Source organism: Arachis stenosperma, chromosome 9 (assembly GCF_014773155.1).
Source record: "Arachis stenosperma cultivar V10309 chromosome 9, arast.V10309.gnm1.PFL2, whole genome shotgun sequence".
Classification (NCBI taxonomy): Eukaryota; Viridiplantae; Streptophyta; class Magnoliopsida; order Fabales; family Fabaceae; genus Arachis; species Arachis stenosperma.
In genome coordinates, this window is record NC_080385.1 from 27,520,827 (window position 1) to 27,543,016 (window position 22,190).

The 22,190-nt window shown below is 33.5% G+C and overlaps 2 protein-coding genes across 2 annotated transcripts; both read left to right on the plus strand.

Moving 5' to 3' along the window:
* The first annotated feature begins 2,203 nt into the window (after positions 1 to 2,203).
* LOC130950670 (uncharacterized) lies at positions 2,204 to 7,160 on the plus strand. Its single transcript, XM_057879227.1, has 2 exons — positions 2,204 to 2,618; positions 4,778 to 7,160. The coding sequence occupies exon 2, from the start codon at positions 4,818 to 4,820 to the stop codon at positions 6,780 to 6,782; it is 1,965 nt and encodes a 654-aa protein (XP_057735210.1). The 5' UTR covers positions 2,204 to 2,618; positions 4,778 to 4,817; the 3' UTR covers positions 6,783 to 7,160.
* An 8,724-nt stretch (positions 7,161 to 15,884) lies between these two features.
* LOC130951296 (germin-like protein subfamily 2 member 4) lies at positions 15,885 to 20,437 on the plus strand. The gene is made up of 2 exons (XM_057879948.1): positions 15,885 to 16,112; positions 19,750 to 20,437. The coding sequence occupies exons 1-2, from the start codon at positions 15,998 to 16,000 to the stop codon at positions 20,295 to 20,297; spliced, it is 663 nt and encodes a 220-aa protein (XP_057735931.1). The 5' UTR covers positions 15,885 to 15,997; the 3' UTR covers positions 20,298 to 20,437.
* Positions 20,438 to 22,190: the final 1,753 nt, after the last annotated feature.

A 22,190-nucleotide genomic window follows, 5' to 3' on the forward strand; every position in this document is an offset into this window, starting at 1 on the left:
CACCATAGATTAAGGTGTGGAGCTCTGCTGTTCCTCATGAATTAATGCAAAGTACTATTGTTCTTCTATCCAATTTACGCTTATTCTTGTTCTAAGATATTCACTTGTTCTTCAACCTGATGGATGTGATGATTCGTGACACTCATTACCATCCTCCCTTATGAATGCGTGCTTGACAACCACCTCCGTTCTATCTGCGAGAGCTTGAGTGTGTATCTCTTGGCCTCCTGGTTCACGACGCATGGTTGCCTCTCCTGACAACAGAGCTTCCATTCCGTGCAATCAGAGTTTTCGTGGTATAAGCTAGAATCAAATGGGCAGCATTCTTGAGATCCGAAAAGTCTAAACCTTGTCTGTAATATTTCGAGTAGGATCTGGGATGGGATGACTGTGACGAGCTTCAAACTCATGACTGTGGGGTGCAGTGACAGTGCGCAAAAGGATCAATGGATCTTATTCCGACACGATCGAGAACCGACAGCTGATTAGCCATGCGGGAAACCATAGAGGACCTTTTTCATTGAGAGGATGGATGATAGCCATTGACAACGGTGATCCACCTACATACAGCTTGCCATGGAAAGGTGTATAAATGATTGGATGAAGGCAATAGGAAAGCAAAGGCTCAGAGGGAACAAAGCATCTTCATACGCTTATCTGAAATTCCCACCAATGAATTGCATAAGTATTTCTATCCTATTTTTTGTTTTATTTATCTTTTAGTTATCAAAACCCCATAATCATTTGAATCTGCCTGACTGAGATTTACAAGATGACCATAGCTTGCTTCAAGCTGACAATCTCCGTGGGATCGACCCTTACTCACGTAAGGTATTACTTGGACGACCCAGTGCACTTGCTGGTCAGCTGCACGAAGTTGTGTATCACGATTTTGTGTACCAATCACTTTATTGATCAATGTCATCACAGCAAACATTTATAGGATGAAGAAAGGATTTTGGTTTCTCTTATAGCAAACTTTGAAAGCAAAAGTTTAAGTTCATTAAAATATTTAAGTTTGTACTTTATCTAAAGGTCTTAAACCGATGATATTTTATGTAGTGCTTTAAATTTAGAAAATATTTTAAAGTTTATATTAGATTATAATTATGTTTTAGAGTGTTTATTTATAATTTATTTATTATTTTAATATAAAACGATTTTTTCGGCTAGACCACGGTTGAACCGATTGAACCACTAAATCAGTGAACTAGTAACTAAAACGGTTTGATGATCGATTCGGTTTTTAGAACCTTGATTTTTCTCTTTTGTGACTTAGTTATTTCTAGATTGTGACTGCTCTGTTTTTGTTGTCATTTGAATGCTGGAAATAGACTGCTTCTGCCTGGGTTGCGAAAATTAGAGCTTTTATTCTAGGATTTTTAATGGTGTTGTGTTTGGAATATGAAGGATGAGCTTAAGAAGAAGTTTGCTAGAAACTATGATGTTAAGGACTCCAACACTGCGTTTGTGTTCAAGTTTCACACCCATTTCAGAGGGGGCAAATTCACTAGTTTTAGTGTGATTTATAACTGTTGAGAATGCTAAGAAGTATGAGTCTAAGTACAGACTTATAAGATAACTCCTTTTTTTGTTCTTCGGATGTGGTTTTTGTTCATAAGCGTAATTGCTATGGAATGAAAAACACTTTCATCCAATTAGGATGTATCTCTTTTAGTCTTTGTAAATTGTAAGACTGGTATGTTAGTGCATACTAATTTTAATCGTTGTTGGTATGTTAGTGCATACTAATTTTAATCGTTGTTGGATGAACTCTGTATAATAATATAGTACTTCTTCAATTCTTATCAGTGCTATTTTTAATATAATAATAATATGTGTACTCCTTCATATTTGGAGTTTATATATTTTTTAAAGATCTTTAAGATTTTAGTTGATGATAATTTATGTATTCTTTAAATTTAGAAGATATTTTAAAGTTCATATTACTATAATTATGTTTTAAAGAGTTTATTTATAATTTATTTATTATTTTATTATAAATAATTTTTTTGGTTGGACCACAGTTGAACTGGTTAAACTAATAAACTAGTAAATCAATGACTAGAACGGTTCGATAATCGGTTCGGTTTTCAGAATTTTGGAAAAAACCACCCGGCAAGAAATCGGTCTTGGGATTTATATTCCTAAAACGACGTGGTTTTAACTTTTGTCTTTTTTCTAAATAAAAAACAGTGTCTCTCAGCTTCTCTTAACCAGTTAACCCTAAAGGCCTCCCCAGTTCCGCGATTCATCAACCATCGTCACCACTCATCAGCCAGTCACCACCAGCTGCAGTAGGCAGCAGCTCTTACCATCGCTGAACTCCTCTCCTCGGTCAGAGCTCACCGTCGCCACCGGAATTGTGACTGACAGAGGGTGCCATCGCCGAACGTCTCTGCCACTCACCCTCTTCTCCTCGCCGTGGAATCTCTGCTCAGAGCTCTTCTCGTCGCCGTCGCGAACTGCTCCTGATCGGCTGTCGTCTCCTCGCCGTAACGAGCTCTGTTCCCGGCGTCTCTCTCTTCAAGCTCTCTCTATCTCTACGAGGCCACTGTCAGCGCCGTGTTCCTCCGAGCTCACTCTGTCACCGCCGTTCCTCCCTCGGCGTCTCACCGGTAGGCCACTTCTTCTTCAGTTTCATCTTTATTTTCTAGTTAATTTTTAAGATTCTGAGCTGAGTTTGTGTTCTGAAATTGGATTCTGAAATAATTTGATTCAGATTGTTTAGGGTTTGGATTCTTTGCTGATGTGAATTCTCGAGTAAAAGCAATAAAAATTTTCCATTTTGGGATATGCTTGAATGGCTTTATTCTTTGTGAATTCTCGAGTAAAAGCAAAAGATAAGGCTAATCAATTATTTTTTATGAGCACGAAGTAGATGTTAAAAAATTGGTTAGTTTCATTCACAATTTGAAAGCAATAATGTTATATATTCGTGTGCTTTTTTAAGTCTACATTTTTTTTAATGAGAAATTTCGACTTTTGGACTAAGAATGCACTGATGGAGAAATTGGAATTGAAACCGGCAAAGGTGAGGTGCTAGGTATGCGTCCCCGAATCCCCATTAATCCATTTACCCCAATTGTTCTTCTTCTGCTTGGTTGCTTGCTGCTCACTTCGTCACCCGCTACCACCACCCTCCTCTGCCCTTTGCCATCTTCACTGCTTCGTGCTGCTTGCTGCTCACCCACCACCACCACTACGACCACGACGCAGCCACTCTTCCTCACAGCCTCAGTGCCTCTGTCCTCTTCCATCCGCTTCTTCGCCGTGCTTACCCACAACCGCACCCCATTCTTCTATTCACTTATCTTCCAATACCCACTACTCAAAATCCCTAATCTTCTCCCAAAATCCCCAGTGACTCACTCTGTTACACACACTCCCTCCCTCCCTCTAAGCATTTGAACCTCTTTCTCAAGCGTTCAAACGACGGCAACTACTTTCTCCAGCATTACTCCCATCCTTTCACTGCGGCTGCTGTGCTCTCTACTCCCCCAGTCTCGGTAGCTGCCTCTATTTCTTATTCGTTGATTATTGATTATTGATGACTCGATCTATTAACAATATGGATTAGTTCAGTTTTTTTTTTTTAAATTTGTTTGTTCATCGATCTATTTTATTAGATTAGTTCTGGTTTTGCCTCTTTATGAGATGAAAATACGGTGTGTGATTGAACTGATTAAATTAAACGGTAGCTCTTTAATCTTTGTGCTTTGTTCTGCCCAAATAGAACCTTAATTTTCTTGTTTGTGATTAAACCTTGTTAGTAATAATGAACTAATTAACATTCTGGAGTCTTAATTTGTTCTGTTTTGCTTGTCTTTTGAGTGTAACTAAAAGACAAATGGAAGGAGGAAGGCCTTAGTCTGCTTCTGTTTTGCTTGTCATTTAGGTTCACTGATCCATCTTCATTAGACATAATGTAATGTTATTGATTTATCTTTTGATCCTTTTTGTATCTTGGACATACAACATTTAAAATTCCTAACAACTTATAATATGTGCATGCATCTTTATAGGCTATTTCCCTTGAAATTGCCTGCTTTCCTTTGATCAGCTGTTATACTAAATCTGGACCTTGATAACATAACTCAGAATTGTCATTATATGAAGAAAATTGTCAGGTCTTATAGTTGTGGCCCGAAAATGATAAGATTTCGTCAGGTTTAAGGCCGGGTTTTGTTCTCAAAAAATTAATCCGGTTAATATTTACTGTTGGGTCTGGGTCAGAACAAACCCGGTTTTCACCCAGTTCATGGACAGCCCTACTGGCTTCTACCTATGGTGGTTGCTGCATATTTGTTGATCCATAAGACCATAATAAGGGTAGGGTAGGGCAAGAGTAGGGCAAGAGTAAAGACATAAATGAACCAAACAATTTAAAGCAAGGGTAGGGCAAGAGTGAAGACATAAATGAACCAAACAATTTAAAAGAAGAAAATATTATTATAAGAAGCTGCCAAAATTGATTATATCATTGTTGATAGGAGCTAACAGCAAGTCCAAGAACACTATTTTAGGGACCAACATTACTGTAATACTCTGAGCATTGGAAATGAGAGAAGAAAAATAGTAGTCCTGTTAATTTTAGTTTCCTTGATCAATATGCTTGGGCTTGGCTGAGAATTATTGTTGATAACATCATTTAAAGTAAAAGTTATATTGTATTATCTGCTCTTAAGGTATGATTTGCTTTATTAAGTAACTGTATCCTATGACTATCTTAATTCTTCTTAAGTGTGAAAATTTTATGCCTACTTTTTTTTTCCAGATTTATGTTGGGTAGCCTCTGATAAAAGTGTACTTGTCTAATGGATGAGAAAGTTAAGAAGTCAAAGACTGAAGAAATCAGTTTGGAGCCAAATGACAGGAAGAAGGATAAGCACATGAAGAAAAAGAAAAAACACCGAAATGATAAAGCACTCAATTCAGATAAAATTCTTGAGGGAAATTGTATTGATGATGATGCTGAGAGACAGGCTTGTTCCAATGATAAATTTACGAGGAATAAGGAAGAGGATGGGAACATTAGTAAGAAGTTGAAGAAAAAAAGGATAAAGGACACTGAAGTGTTACATGATGCAATTGTTGATGATAAAATATTGCAGGTAATGGATGACAACCAAAAAAGCAAGAGGAAGAAGAGAAACATTTGCAGTGATTCATTAACTGCAATCCAAGAAATAGGTTCTTCAAAACCAAACAAAAGAGGGAAAGTTGTTGGGGATTACGACTTCAAGGACCATGAGGGTGATCCTCCTTTGGCCAGAATCAGCACTGGAGATGCTAATGCACATTCACTTGTCAATGAAGTGGATGATCAAGGTAAGAAGACGGAGAAGAATAAGAAGGAACTGAGAGAAAAGGGTGATTATTTTGTCGTTCCTAGTGACCGGCAAGACAAAGAGACAGAGAAGGTAATTATTAATAAAGTGAAATGGATTGAAGAAGAAGACTGCAAAACCAATAAAGGTGAAGATCGTCAAGGCAAGAAGATGAAGAAGAAGAAGAAACTGAGAAATAAAAACAAAAGTAAGTTTGAAAGCACTGAAGATGATCAACATTGTGCTGAAGCCAATGAAGGTGATGACAATAACCAAGGCAGGCAAAGGAAGAAGAAATTGAGCAATAAACGAAAAAGTAAGGATAAAAGTGAGTTTAAAAGCAGCAAAGATGATCAACATTGTGCCAACGACAATGAAGGTGATGATGATAACCTGGGCAAGAAGAAGAAGAAGGGTAAACAGAGTGAAGAAAGCAAAAGTAATGAGAGCAATGAAGTTAATGATCAAGGAAAGAAGACGAAGATAAACAAGAAAACTAAGGAAGGCACCACATCCAAACGCAAACGAGTAACATTTTCTGATCAGGTGGAGGTCTGTGGTGATGGCTTAATACGGGGGCAAAGGTATACGAATGAAGAAGATGAAAAAATTAAACAGGCTGTTTTCGACTATATAGAGACTCACAAATTGGGGGATGAAGGTCTTGATATGGTTCTTTATTCTAGATATCACCCTCAACTTAAAAATTGTTGGAAGGAAATTGGAGTAGCCTTGCCCCATAGGCCTTACATGAGTGTATATTATCGTGCTCACATTTTGTTTACAAGGGATGAGAAACACACTTGGACAGCTGAAGAGATCGAGTTTTTAAAGAAGACAGTCGAACAACATGGATCTGATTTTAAATCAATAGCCGAGGCAATGGGTAAAAATCGACTTCATGTAAAGGATCAATGGCGTAGAATAAAAATGACCAGAAAGAGAGGAGCATGGTCTCAGGAGGAGTATCAAAAGGTATTTGATTTGGTAAGCGTTGACCTACGTGCAAGGGCTTTAGAAGACACTAGGAATAAAAAGCATGGTATGTTGCGAGATAATATTGGTTGGGAGGCAATTAGTGACAAATTGGGAACTAGATGGAATGGAGGAATTTGCCAAAAGTGGTATTCTCAACTAACATCTCCTATGGTTGATCAAGGTATTTGGAGTGATACTGATGACTACCGCTTGGTAGATGCCTTATTTAGCTTGGATGCTTGCAGCATGGAGGAGGTAGACTGGGACAATTTGCTTGAGCACAGGGATGGTGAGTTATGCAGAAAACGATGGAATCAAATGGTTCGATATATTGGAGAGCATGGGAGAAAGTCATTCACTGAGCAGGTGGAAATTCTTGCAAAAAGATATTGCCCTGATTTATTGGAAGCAAGAGAAGCCTTTGATAGCAAACCCATCATTTGTGGACGTTCTTGCGAAAATATATTACCCTGATTTATTGGAAGCAAGATAAGCCTTTGATAGCTAACCTGTCGTTTGTGGACGTTGTTATTTTGTCAGGTGATTTTCCTGGGGTTAACTGACTTTTTCTAAAACTGAAATGTAATAGATGGCAGTTATAATGCTTTTGTGGGATCATTATAGCCTTTATTCTGCATATCAAGAGCTTTATTTTCTATTGGAGTGAATGATAGTATTGTTTTCTTGTGTAAAATATTTCTGCTCTTCTGAGAATCTTTCTTTTGATTAAAGAACATTGATGTATGTTTTGTTGCACTTTGAAATTCATCTGATGAGGGGGAAACCTCGAAAAAAAAAGAATGATTTTCTGCTTTCTGTAGCGAATGCTGGAAGTCACTCGCATGATGAGAATAGTTGATTGCATTCTTTGATGATTGTTCAGAGCATATGCATTTTGGTAGATGTATGACTTAACAAGCATGCAAATTATTTTCATTAGAATGGGAATTTATGCTCAATCAGTGATGTTTAGTAAAAGTTATATGTTGAGTTTTGTTCAACTAGATATTGTTCTGCGAGAACCAAGAATAGGTTTCATCGTCATAGTGTTAAGAAATCTTTTAGGAAAGATTGAATGCTCCAATTACCATTTGACTATTACAACATTGCCTTCTGTTCAATTCCTCCCACTCTTAAGAATCTTCAGCATCCAAGTTCCTTGAAAGTTCACCCTCTTTTTAGAAAATGTTTTAGGTCTGTCACTCCCTTATATGTTTTACAAATCATACTCACTCTTTTGTTATTCTATCTTGCTGTCTAATTTCTGCAGAATTCTGGTTTTCAAATTTGTTATTGCATTGACCTTCTTTGGTTAGTTGTTTGATACCTTTTTTCAGGTTTATGGTTTGAAACTTCTTGATCTTTGGTTCGCCTGATTTATTGAACCACGTTGTATTGTGCACTTGTTTCTATTTTCTATATTCTGCCGTATTGCAAGGTTTATACTGTGATGTGCAATGTTATTTAACTGTTAATGTAACAAAATCTTCAGCATTATTACGAAGTTGCTTTTCTAAAGCATAATGTTTCTTGATTAGGAACCAAAGTTGCTGCCACAAGCAATGTTCATTGTTCTTCTTTCAGCCATGTGTATTTTTGTTTATTTAATTTTAAAATTAAAGTAATTGAGTATATTGTCTTGCTGCTAAAGGGCATGCCTGGTGCTCTGTGAAAGTTACTATCTCGTCTCCCCATCTTCATGAAGAACTAGAAATTGCTTTTCGAGAGGGGAATAGGATTGAATTTAAGTGTTTAAAAATGTGATGAATTAAAATGTATAAATAATATTATGCTACTTATATATATAAGAAAGCAATGGTATAATTATACATTATTTCTCTCAACAAACCTCACCTACTGTATGAGATCGTGTTTGAAGATTATAAGATACTAGATTGTTCTCATGTCAGCCTGTCACATTTTCATTGTTTTCAGTTTATATTTCATTTATTTTAGAAATATCATTTTCTTAAAACATACATTCTCATTGTTTTGTTGTATTTTCAACAATAATTTAGAAAATATATAAAATCTCAGACTAGACAGGATATACATCATTAAAAGTAACAATCGAACTGAAGCGGTGGTGTCACTACTTGATTGTTCAGATAGTCAGATTTGGTAGTTGATGTCAACCATTAGGAGTCACCCTAATTCTCATTTAGAGAAAAATTCTACAATCAAACAAAATAATTAGTCAAGTTCAACCAAGTTATTAACTTGTTTTATATTCCACACGCACCCTCTTTTACTTTTTTTTTTTCTTTGTATGCTGCTGCTTCTTCTTACATACATCATTCTTGCTTTGGTTACTTTTTTTTCTTCTTTTCTTCTTTTTTTTTCATCTTTTTCTTTTGTTATTGTTGTCGCTGTCACCACCAGTACCATCTCTTCTTCCTCATTTTTAATTTGAATTCTTCTTTTTCTCCTCCACCTCTTCCATCTTCATCATCATCATTATTATCGATATTAACGTTATCGTTGTCTTCTTCTTATACGTAAATAACATTGTTCATTTTTTTTTTATTTTTGCACCTGTTCTGCTTACTTTCACTACTTATCTACAAGTTTTTTCATTTTTTTTTTCTATCAAAATTTGTGAATCTGCAAATAAAATCTTCATGAGATAAATTCTTAGCTCTATCACATTATTTAGTTGAAAATTTCAGTGTTAGAATGAAGATATTTAAGTGTTATTTTTTAAAAATTTATATATTAATTTATATGTTAGATATATATCTTCTTATATGTAATTTTACTGTTCATTATTTTTCAAAGTTTTTTGCTTGTTCTTCAAAATTTTTTGCTTGTTCTGCTTAATTTTGCTGCGTTATGGACAAAATTTTTTTCACTTATTCTCTTTTTCTATTAAAATTTGTAAATTTGTAGCCCAAGTTTTCATGAAATAAGTTTAGTTCTATCACATTATTTAGTTGAAATTTCGGTATTAAAGTGAAGACATTTCGGTATTAGAATGAAGACATTTCGGTGTTATTTTTTAGAAATTTATGTGTTATTTTATATATCAGATACGTTATCTTTTTCTTATACGTAAATGACATTGTTCATTCTCTTTCGAATTTTTACACTTGTTCTGCTTAATTTCGCTGTGTTATATAGTAAATTTCTATGCTATTTTTGTTTCTAGCAAGAATTTAATCCAATAAGTGTGAACCTGTATTCATCAACTAAATAAGATTGCAAAACAATATAGACCTGTTCATTCAAATCTAATATAAGAAATAATTTATCTAAAAGAAGAACTAAGAGCAACAGAAAAAAAGAAAGAAAGAAGAATAAGAAGTAAACATATTTCTGTGTTTTGTAGCAAACTTTCGGTGTCAAAATTAAGTAATTTCTGTGTTATTGTTAAGAAATTTCGGTGTTATTTTTCTGATAACTTTTCTGATTCAAAATTTTTCCTCTTTCTCCTTATGACATATTCTGCTTCTTCTTTTTCAATATTTTTTTCTCATTTTCTTCTTATTTCATTTTCTCATAATTCTTCTTGTTTTACTCTTTTAAAAGAAATAAAATTAAGAAAAAGAAAAAAAAATCAAACAAAAAAAAAGAAATGACTATAATAATGCATGAAGAAGAGGATACAAAGAAATAAAAATAAAAAAGCAGCAAAAATAACACTAATAAAAGAAGGAGCAGACGACAGAAATAATGTTAAAAAAATACACCAAAAAAGAAGGCGGTATAAATAATACGTGAAAAAAAAAGAAATATAAAGAAAAAAAAGAATGCACTAATTGTGTGAGTGAATTTTGTTAGATTTGTATCAATTTAATTAGATTTAATTATTAAAAAGACTTGAATATATAGTGAGAGATTTTATTTATTTCATCGATGAGTCATTATCTTTTTTTTAAGTAATATCTATGATGCATCGCAGGCTAAAAATTTTCATTGTGGATAAAGATAACGATTCAATTATATTGATTTTGCATATGTTATTTTTTTAAGTATGAAACTATGTAATTGGACGGTCTGATTATTTTATAAGAAAATTGTTAATATTAAATTAAAAGGTCTTTTGTTTCTTATAATTTTTTTATTTTAAAGTTCATAAATGGATGGTCCAACTTTTATTTTTTAAAAAATTAAAAAGTCCGATTTTTGTTCTTTATAAATTTGGTAGATCTAATTTTTATCCTTATTTCAATATAAAAAATAAGTGTTAAGTACGATTTTGATTCTTAAGGTATAAATCAAAAAAATTTTTGTCTCTAATTTTTTTTGGCATACAAAATCGTCCTTAAAGTTTAACTTGATTTTAAAATCGTCCTTACCTTAGGGACCAAAATTGTACGGAAGTGGCGGAAGAAACGGAGGTAGAGGTGGATCGTGTACAACTTCTTCTTCTTCTTCCCTTCTTGCTTCTTCTTCTTTCCTTCTCCCTTCACAAGAGTAGAAACATTTTCTCTCTCTATTTTTTTTTATTTTTTTATTTTATAATTTTTTATTATGGATAATTTGGTCTATCATTTTAATATTAAAGTAAAAAGAATAATTTTAAATTTTGGTTTTAAACTTTAGGGATAATTTGTATGCAAAAAAAGATTAGGGACGAAAAAAAAATTTGGCCTATGACTAAAGGACCAAAATCATACTTAATTCTAAAAAATAATTTGCGGCATGGAAACAACATGACACGGGACACACAAATTTAAAATTCTTATGAGATACAGAAACATGAGATATATATAAAATATAAAGTATTTTTTAGATAAATTATAATTATATTTTAGTATTTTATTGATATGAAAATATAAATTAATTTTTAATTGTTTTTAATTATATAAAATATTTAAAATATTTTTTATTGTAACAATTAAGAATATATATTATTTCTAAACTCATTTCAAGAATATATGTCAAGAATAAGACTAGATACGCTGACACGTGATGATATTTAGGTGTGTCCAAGCGTATCCAGAGAAGAATTTTTTTTTTATTAAGATATGATTGAACACAAAAAACATCCGTGTTAAATGAGTATCGTGTCTGAAATGCGTTTGACACGCGGTATAACAAATCAGAAAAATATCTGTACTTCATAGATAATAATTGAACTTGATCATTCATGCAAATAGATTCTCTCATTTTTTTTTAATTAAGGGTGTAAAGTATAATTTTTAATTTTTTAATATTTTTTTCATATTATTTTAGTCTATCTTATAAAAATATATAATGAAAAATAATATTTTATATCCTTAGTGAAAAAAAATTAAGAGAATCTGATTTTCTAATTCATCCTTCTATTATTAAATGATTCTATTATTGATCTCCAAACAACAAAACCAAGAAAAAAAATTGATTTTTTTATTAAATGATTTGCTATTTTTTCTCCCTGAAATCGGTAAGAATAAAGTTCATTCATTTATAACATAAAATGAATTATTCAATAATTTCTTTTCCACTAACCTGTTCTTAATGATTTTTTGTACCCATTTGAATGTTTTTATTTCTAAAAAGATTAAAACAATGTTTTTTTTTAAGAATTCTTTGAAGAAGTAAACATTATTTATGTTTAAATGTGAAAATTATTTGAGTTGCGTCTAAAACATATTCTTTTATTCTTAAATTTTGTTTACGATACAACGTGTTTTAGAAAAGCCAATAACTTATCTTTTCCAAAAAATGCTATAATTCTAGAAAAAAAAAATATCAAAAACATACTAAAAGTTAAAAGAATGAATAATTGACCATTTGTACCCATGAGAGTTTAGAATACTGATATTTGTACCTATTGTAGATGGAAACTGATTTTGTAACCATGAGAGATGGGCTCCGTGTGACAAAAATAGCCTGGTTTGGGTTGGCACTTGCTTCGGGTTTGTAGCGTTCTATGTGGCTCTCCGAACCTCCCAAAACCCAATCCACGTAGATCTTAACCTTTCTATATGAAGGTAATGCTTGAAATGAAAACCCTAGCAACTTGTCCTGCCCAAATTGAACTCGTAACCCCAGCAATGTCAGCACGCAGACTTAACTCTGATGCAACTCCAGGAAGTCGCAGCAGTTCCTCAAGTTCGAAGAAGATGAAGGAGAAGAAGCTCGACGACAAATGTTTCTGTGGGAGGGATATTGTGTTGATGGAGTCTGGAACGATGACGAACCCTAACAGATGGTTCATCAAATGTCCTGTATGGGCGGTAAGGGCCAGATGCTGTTCTTGTTGAGGTGAGACAACTAGTTCTGAGTTTTAGTTGACAATGAGGGGCATTTTTTTGTTTCTCAGACAAGAGATTGCAGATACTTTGTTTGGGTGGATGAACTCGAACAAGGATGGGAGGGTCTGGCAAGATGCTTAGCGAAGAGAAAGTTCGAGCATTGTTATGCAACCCCTGATGATGGATTGACTCTCACTACAGGGGGGAAAATCAGCAAGCATCCTCAATGATGGCTAGGAAGATTGACAAATTTAGGGTTGAAATTAGGGGTGAAATTAGGGGAATTAGAGTGTTGATTACAACCGTTGTACTGGGGGTAGCATTTTGTTTGTTTTGTAAGTTGTATTTGGTGATGAAATCGTAAGACTTGTAAAATTGGAGATCTTTGTTCGTGATAGTTATATTTTCGAATGAAATTGGCATGATATGGATTGTTTCTAATCTATACTGGTTTGCTTTACATGTGATACATTGATGTAGATACACAGGGTTTGAACATGTTGCTGCAATCTGAAATGATTCTGATAACGTTTAAAAGTAGACATTAATGTTGAAAATGGACATGAATGTCTATCTTATCTCCTTAAGGATCAAACAATAAGTTGGAATGTAGTAACTTGATTGTTTTGCTATTCAATATATGAGTTCTAACCAAATTGGATACACAAAATGCTGTAACAATAGTGATAACAGAAAAAGGCAGAAGAAGGCAAGTATCTAAAATCTGTAACAAGACTTTGTTCCTTATATAAATAAAGATGCTGCAGGTTCCAAAACTTATGAAGTAAGACAAACTGCTCTGTACTGGCAACTAAAATTACACCCTCCATAAAAGCATTACTAAGTCATATCTAAGCAAAAGCATGAAAATGCATAACAAAACACAAGAGTTATGTTTCTCACTGGTGTAAACTAAAAACAACAAAAAACAACCATAAATAGTCTACGATATTGGGGTCGAGTTACTGCTCCCACTTGATAGGCAATTTTTTCCTCCGCTTGATCCACGTATCCTGCCTTGACCTCTCCATGTGTCAGATGTGCCTCGACCTCTAGAAGTTGGAGTCACAACTCCAGGTGTGGGCATGAACTGCATGAACCGGGTGCTTGTTCCTACACTAGCACCTTGCATTGGATGAGGCGTAGTTTGAGAGTTGTGTGTGGATGGAGTTGTAGCTGGCTGGTTGGCAGGTGGTGTCGTTGGCTGCTGTCTTTGTCCGGTCGGAGGCAATCATTTAACACTTCTCTTTCTAACTTGTTTTCTGGTTGTTGCGTTGTTTGTTGGTGGTTGTGGTCGTGTAGTTGGTGGGGGAGGCATTGGGTGAGGCTGCTGCAATCCACAGAACAACGTAGTCATTATGACAAAAGGTTTACAAGGCAGCTTAGTGAAGTGATTAAAACAATGCACTTACTTGCGGAGTGTGGGTTGGTGTGGTTCTGTTTCCCTCTTCAGTGGCCTCTTGTTCAGCCTCTGCAGTCTCTAATGTCTCCTCATAGTACATTTCAGCCAGCATATCCTCATCCTCCTCATCTGCTGGTGCTTGAGGTGCAGAACTCCCTTTTAGCACAACGCTTTACTCTCATCTTTGATGGAGTCATGTTGTTCTCCTCAACAAACACGGGTTCATCCACCAGATGCTCTGTATATACATTTATTCTGTTACTGTTCTTCACAGCTGCCTCATACATCCTAACTATATCCATGTCAACCCTGAGGTTTTTCAACCCATCATCAAGCTCTTTTCCAGGTTCCAGCCAAAAAAAATTACTAACAGATGTATATCCTATGTCCTTCACCAAATTAGATACGAAAAAACCATTCAAGGTATCAACATTAACCCTCTCTATTTTTGTGACTTCACCACCAACGTAACTAAGCTTCCCACACGGCCCTCTCTCAAACCGTCCTCTATGATTAATACACAGTGTTATATGGATGTTGGCCATTCCTGAAAGTGAAATAAACCAACACATTCTAAGAAAACAATGCATGTTACTGCACCTAACACAAACCATAAATCAACTACTTAAGCACCTAACACAAACCCTAAATCAACTAATCAACTAATTTAGCAATTCTCAACCACGATTTGATATGGTAATGTAATCTGTCTAACTAGTCTCAATGACATTTGAAATTAATTAACATTGGCAACGACATACCTCAGCTCTCTGCCGACCAAAGGGGGTGACCTCTACACCGTCGGTGACAAAATCTCTGGGTTCGAGCTCTGCTGCCTATTCCTTGCAAGTTCCTCTTTCACGTTCTCATTTTGATGGCTCTGTTCTGCTCTGAATGCCTTTTTCGACTTGGGAATGACAGCGTTGAAAGCCGTAGCTTCAGGGTGATGGCTTGGGAGTGTTCCAGACGTCTTCTCCGGCTTGAAAACAAAACGACGATCTCTGCTAGGGCATCAGCAAAGTCCCGCGAAATTCTCTTCAATGTTAAATTGTTTAATGTTAAATTCCACGTGGATTGGGTTTTGGGAGGTTTGGAGAGCCACATAGGACGCTACAAACTCGAAGCAAGTGCCAACCCAAGCCAGGCTATTTTTGTCACACGAAGTCCATCTCTCATGGTTACAAAGTGAGTTTCCATCTACTATGAGTACAAATGTCAGCGTACAAATGGTCAATTATTCTAAAAAGAATTCAAAGCTCTTTTTTTTTAATTATCAAAATAATTAATGACACTCTAACAAGCACTTGTATAGAGCTTTCAAACTAAAAGTAACTTGGCCAAACTTAAGAAAATAGAAGATATTACAAAAAAAAAAATATTCTCTAAAGGAGTGGAGTAAATAAATAAAGAAAACTTAGATTTTTTAAAGTAAAAAATTGATAAAACAATAAAATGAGAAATTAATCACTATCAGTTCTGTAATTTTATCATATATGAGTTCCATTATCTTAATTTAAGAATAATTAACTTTTTATTTTATTAATTTATTAAATTTTTTTTTTCGAGAAACTTGATAAAAAAAAAGGAATTGTTGGCTATCTCTTTGGTCAGTCTCATTGAAGATGTATATATCATGTTATGGTCCACCTATCAATCTATCATCTTCAATCTTCCACCAACCATACCTTTCTTCATTGGACAGTTAATAATGTTTCCAACTTCCCATCAATCAACAAACTAATCTCCGCTTTGATGTGCATTTAATGACCATTTTCCCTTTTTTAGTAAAGGGTAAAGACTCAAAAAAAAAAAAAAAAGTACAAAGAAGAAAACAAAATGCAAATTAATACTAATACAAATTGAATTCCCATGAGACCTACTTGTTTCTTCTTCCTTTTCTACAATTGCTTTGAATTTAAGTTGAAGGATTTGTTCCTAATGCTTTAGTATCATATCAGTTCCCATCTACTCTGCCCATAACCATTGCTTGATTACAAATAATTATGCTTATATAAGGAGCACAATGGCCCATTTTTTACCATCCAATTCAAACCTCTAATTTTCCATTCATCATTACAATTAACAATTATATATCTTCCAAAATCATGTCTACTACAAAAGTTGTCTTAATCTTTGTCATTCTAACCGGTGCCATTTTTTTCGCCTTGGCTTCTGATCCTGAGCCACTGCAAGACCTTTGTGTTGCTCTTCCCAATTCAGGTAATGCACGTTATCAAGTTCATTTCTCTTCTTTCTCTCTATTCTACCATTTGATTTTCTCTTTGTGGCAGCAACTAAATTATGTCTATAAAATTTGTGTATAAGAATGTGCAGCTGTTAATTTAGGTAACATACATCATCAAATGTAAGAATGATGAATCATTCTTGTGAGTGCATAAATACTTCAATTTTTGTCACACAACATGCTATATATATATATATATGCCTCAGACACTACTAACTAATTGTCATATTATGAAAATTCTTAGGTATTGCGAGAGCAAGTCATTTCTCTTATTCTAATCCATTAATTGCCATCTTCTACAGTATTATGGTTCCATTATTATTTTTAATTTAAATGTTATAAAATTAATAAAATAGAAACTAACTTTAACCTAACTCACATTGCTGAGATAGAATAAAATGAATGGTGTAAAGCAAGAACATTCATTTACTCTCAAGAAATTATTGTCATTATTATTATGTATACCACTTGGAAAAGTCCACTTAGTGATAGATATTAAGGTTTTGTTTGATAAATCTTTTTAAAGAGATGTAGGTATTTTTTAAAGTATAAATATTTTATTTTATATTTAATAAATAAAAAAATTATGTATTTATACTTATAATTTTTAAATATTAGAAATGTTTTTAGAAGTATTTTAAAAAAAGTTTTTAAAGTTGATTCATTTATTAAATTTAAAAAGTTTAATATAATTTTATATTTTAATATGAGAAATGTTCAAGAGCCAATAATTTTAGTTTATATTGATTAGCATTTTTAGTCTACAGTCCGAAATGTTTAGCCCAATAATTTAATATCATATTTTTAACTAATACTTTAAAAATATTATTAGCTAACTGATGGCTAAAATAAAAAAAATTGTGTTGATTTTTTAATATTATTCTTTTAATAAATATCTAAATTTACTTCTATATTTATGTTTGTTATAATATTTTTTTAAAAAAATTATTTTATTAAATAAAATTATTATTATTTTTATTTATTAAAATTTATTTTTAATTTAATTTATCAAATATATACACCTTTCTAGAAGATTAAGTTTCAATAAATTATTTAAAAAATACTAAATAATTATATTTGCATCATTGCAATAAAGTGTGTGAATAATGAAATGTTAGAAGGTCATCAAAATTTATTATTTTTTGTTATTATTTAACCAGTAATAATTTATGTCCATATTTGCAGGTATTTACAAACAAGAATCAATATAAATTATACTTGTACATATAAATAAATATAATTTATACCCATATTTTATAGAGTTTGCACATATAATTTTGGACCAGCATTTAACGATAATAATTTGCACTCATATTTATAAGTATTTACACACAAAAAACATATAATTTGCACACATAAATCAATACAATTTACACTTATATTTTTATTTACACACATAAATACTAATTTAATATTTGTGATGGTTAAATGATAATTTCGCTAGGTAACCAAAAAGGGTCCAATTCTTGCCAATTTTATTGGGCTGGACTCCAAAACCTATTTCAAAAAAAAAAAAAAACGCATGTCCAGTCATTTATGGTAAACCTAATTCACCTCCAATTACCACTAATAAACATAATTAACTTTATCTATGATGCACGGACACAGATACGGGACACGACACGACACGGGACATGTCAACACACAAATTTTAAAATCTTATAAGACACGGAAACACGCATACATATAAAATATAAAGTATTTTTTAGATAAATCGTAATAATATTTTGATATTTTATTGATATTAAAATATAAATTAATTTTTTTAAATTATTTTTAATGTCCTGTTTTAATTATATCAAAATTTTAAAATATTTTTTGTTTTAATAAATAATAATATATACTATATCTAAATTTATTTCAGGAATATATGTAAAGAATAAGATTAGACACGCTGATACATGATGATATTTAGGTGTGTCTAAACGTGTCCGGAAAAGAATTTTTTACTTTTTATTAAGACACAGTTGGACACAACAGACACGCGTATCGAACGAGTATCGACGAGTGTCGTGTCCGAAATGTGTCCAACACACGAACATAGCAACTCAGCGAAGTGTCCGTACTTCATAGATCTTTTACCGTTCAAGTAGTCCAGTCTCATCCTCCAACCTCAACGGTTGCCCCTTATCGACCGCCCTCCTCCATCTTTGGACGCGTTTCCATCGCCGGCATCAGCAGTGGTCAGTGCCGCCCGCACTTTCATCGGCAAACAATCACTGATCTTCGGAAGTGTATCTGAGTGTTGTCATTACTGTAAAAGACACCTCTTGTACAAGACACATGTATAAAAAGACACATCCTGTACAAGACACATTCGCAAAAGATACCTCTGTTTAAAAGACACATCCACAAAAGATACATCCATTAGAAGACACATGTATAAAAAGACATTTCCTAAAAGCAGATGCATAAAAAGACACCTCCATTAAAAGAACATTCATAACCCACATCAATGGATGATGCATTCGTTCCTTCTTCTCCAAATATACATTCCATCGACGAAGCCGTCAGAGGATGCGGGATTTTTGTTTGCGGCTTCAGGACGATGTCGAGAGATACGCGTTCGATGATAATCGGGTGATGAAACACGCACGAGTTTTCGGTGCATTGCGGCGGCAAATCGGTACCTGGCAAGGAAGATGACCGCAACCCACATAATAAAAGCTTCTGCCGGAGCAAAACGGCCGCACACCAAAGAGCCGGTGACATGGTGGTTGTGCAGCTGTGACGGAAACACGCTGCAGCGGCAGCGAAGCGGCGCTGTTGGCGAGAAAAAAGATGCTGCGATGATAGGAGGAAGACGGATGCTGATCACAGTGACCTTGTGGGTGGTTACTCAACACAATCATTTTTTTTTGAAGTAAATGAGCTCAACACAATAAAGTTGAACAATTATAAACGATAACCAAACTAAACTAGCAACATCTAGAAATGAACACAATTAAAGGATCTTCCCATGTCATCTCTAGCATAGCCATCAACAACACGAAGAGAGTACGCCTTCCCACTCCTTGTAAGTAATCAGGGTCATATTGATGATTTCGTCTACACCTTTGCTTGTATTTTGAAATATCCTCCTATTCCTTTCCATCTAAATGTGCCATATGACCGCACAGAAGCACATCAGCCGCAGTTTTCGATCCTCCTTCCTACGCGGCTCTTCTGTCCAACTTAGGAAGTGGTCCTTCAACAATCCTGAAAAAGACCATACTCTGCCAAACACAGATATTCAAGCAATCCACACCTGTCAAGCAAAATCACAACCAAGAAACAAGTGATTGACCTGTTCAATATCTCTGTTACATAAAACACACCGTTTATCATTCTGATTGATTATCCCAAACCGTCTTAGCCTATCTTTAGTATTCACCCTACCTATCAAGATAAACCAAGCAAACAACTCCACTTTTAGCAGAATTAAACACAATCCTTATTATTCAAATTTTTCATTAATGTCATTCTTTGAAATTTAAATTTATTAAAATAATTTAAAATTATTAATTATTAATTGAGTTGTCAAAATTTGGCAAATTGACTCTTGGTACCCAATATTTTTCCTAACCTAAATTATAAAAAATTCATAGAGTTTCTGTTTAATTTAATGTGCAGGTGTGAGGGTGAATGGATTTGCATGCAAGGCAGAGTCAAATGTAACAGAATCTGATTTCTTCTTTAGTGGCATAGGGAAGCCTGGTGTGATCAACAACACAGTGGGGTCTCTAGTTACCACAGCTAATGTAGACAAGATTCCAGGCCTCAACACATTGGGTGTGTCTCTTGCAAGAATAGACTACAAGCCTGGCGGTATTAACCCGCCGCACACGCACCCACGCGCCACCGAGGTTGTGTTTGTTTTGGAAGGTGAGTTAGATGTGGCTTTCATCACCACATCAAACAAACTCATCTCAAAGAAAATAAAGAAAGGTGAAGTGTTTGTGTTCCCAATTGGGCTGGTTCACTACCAGAAGAACAATGGGGACACGCTTGCGTCCGTGATCGCCGCATTTAACAGCCAACTACCTGGCGCATTGTCTGTTGCTTCCGCCCTCTTCTCGTCAAAACCAGCTGTGCCTGATGAAGTTCTTGCAAACACTTTTCAGATGGATGCCACGGTGGCTGAAACAATTAAGACTAAGTTTGCTCCTAAGAAGGGTTAAAAATTCAAAATAATTTGAGTATAGCCGAATGATATATTACATATTAATACTATAAGAGAAAGAAGATTATTTTGGATTTTTTAACTTCTTCTCACGGTTATGAACTTATGATCAATGTTATTGCTTATGATGATGTTGAATTTTGATTCTTGTTTTCAAATAATTGTGTTTCGAATCAGAATTGTAGTACTTGTTTGGAAATAAAGCACAAAGTTAATTGTATTTTACACTCCTAAACTTTAGGTCATGTGAACTTTAATTTTTAAACTTTCATAAATATGCAATAAAAAATGTTATTTGTACAAAATAATTGTTTCACCAAATTAAAAATTATAATTTGTATATAAATATATATAATATTTAATTTATTTTTAATATATATTTTATATTTTAATATATATCTTATACGAAATATTGATTTGATAATTGATTTTTGGTATTCACGTAATCTGTATAATTGTATGTATTATAAAAAAAAATGAAAATTCAGGTGTAATCAATTTTATATAAAGTTAATAGTTGAGAGCCGTTAGATAAAAATTTAGTTAAATTAGTTAAATTATTTAACGACTCTCAATTATCAACTTCATATAAAGTTAACTGCACCTTAATTTTTACCTTATAAAAATAGGTTTGCATGCCGTTGTCTTGTATGAGATCTAAACTATACATTTATATCAACATTTGAGAACTTTGAAAATCTATATGGAGAATGAAAACTATATAAACTCCTCTGAACATCAACATCAGACTAATAATTATTATGGGGAGCGAAATGAGTTGTAAATAATGAGTTTGAAAAATTAAATATAACATGTATGTCGGTCGATATTATTAACAAAAAAAATGTGTTTTGACAATCTAAATTTTGATAAATTTTAGGTTATTTTTGCTAATAATTGATTAAAAAAAAGTTTAATGGATCAATATGCACATTTGAAAGATTAAGGGATCAATTTATACATTTTTGAAGGTCGAAAGCTATAATAAACATGGCATAGAAGAAGTAAATTACAATTAACGCTTTTTTTTTTCCGATTAGTTCTAGCAACTTTCGACCACCAAATAGTGGGAGAAAAACAAGATCAAAATCTTACTACAAACCGTGACAACCAATAAACACCTAAAAGTCATTAAATTAAGATGAAAATTCAGGTACTGTTAATTTAATGTGAAGTTAATAGCTAATAGTCATTAGATGACAATTTAGTCAAAACTGTTAAATTATTTAACGACTCTCAATTATCAACTTCACATAAAGTTAACTGCACTTGAGTTTTAACCTTAAATAAAACATCCCCTAATCACTGAACATTGGCGCAAAACCAGCCACTCCCCTTAGAAATTTCTATCAAGGAGCCACTAAATTTTGCCAAAAAGAAATATAAGAGCACCAATGGACATATCCAGCAAATTAAACCCAAAGAACTCTATTACAATTGTCCCTGTTGCAAGAAGTTTTTCATTCTATTCCTTTCAAAATTTGGTCTCTAGGTTGAGCCTCCATCTCCCTTTGTCCAGTCTAAAAAGCACTAGTCATTGGTAATAAACACCACCTGTTCTAATGGAATTGGACAGCAACTTCAACGCCTTTCACTAGAGCTCCCGTTCTTGAACCTACATTCATCAGCTCACACAAAAGCATCACTAACATATTGTTTTTACTGTACATACTCAACACAAATCCACCAAGATCTTTTCTTATGGATCGATGTAGTTGGGATATAATTATTGGCAGCCCCACACACTAGACATATTGAACAAATGGTTTCCCAAGCTTCCTCCACATGAGTCTTTTTATGTTCAAAAGTTTTTTGGTTTCTAATTTTCCAAGTTGCCCAAATAATTGCAAACCAAATATTCAACCACCTTCTTCTACCACACCTCATATCC

Coding starts and splice junctions, on each gene's coding strand:
- LOC130950670 (XM_057879227.1), top strand. CDS start 4,818: ATGGATGAGAAAGTTAAGAAGTCAAAGACTGAAGAAATCAGTTTGGAG.
- LOC130951296 (XM_057879948.1), top strand. CDS start 15,998: ATGTCTACTACAAAAGTTGTCTTAATCTTTGTCATTCTAACCGGTGCC. Junction 16,113..19,749: donor TGTTGCTCTTCCCAATTCAG/GTAATGCACGTT, acceptor TTTAATGTGCAG/GTGTGAGGGTGAATGGATTT.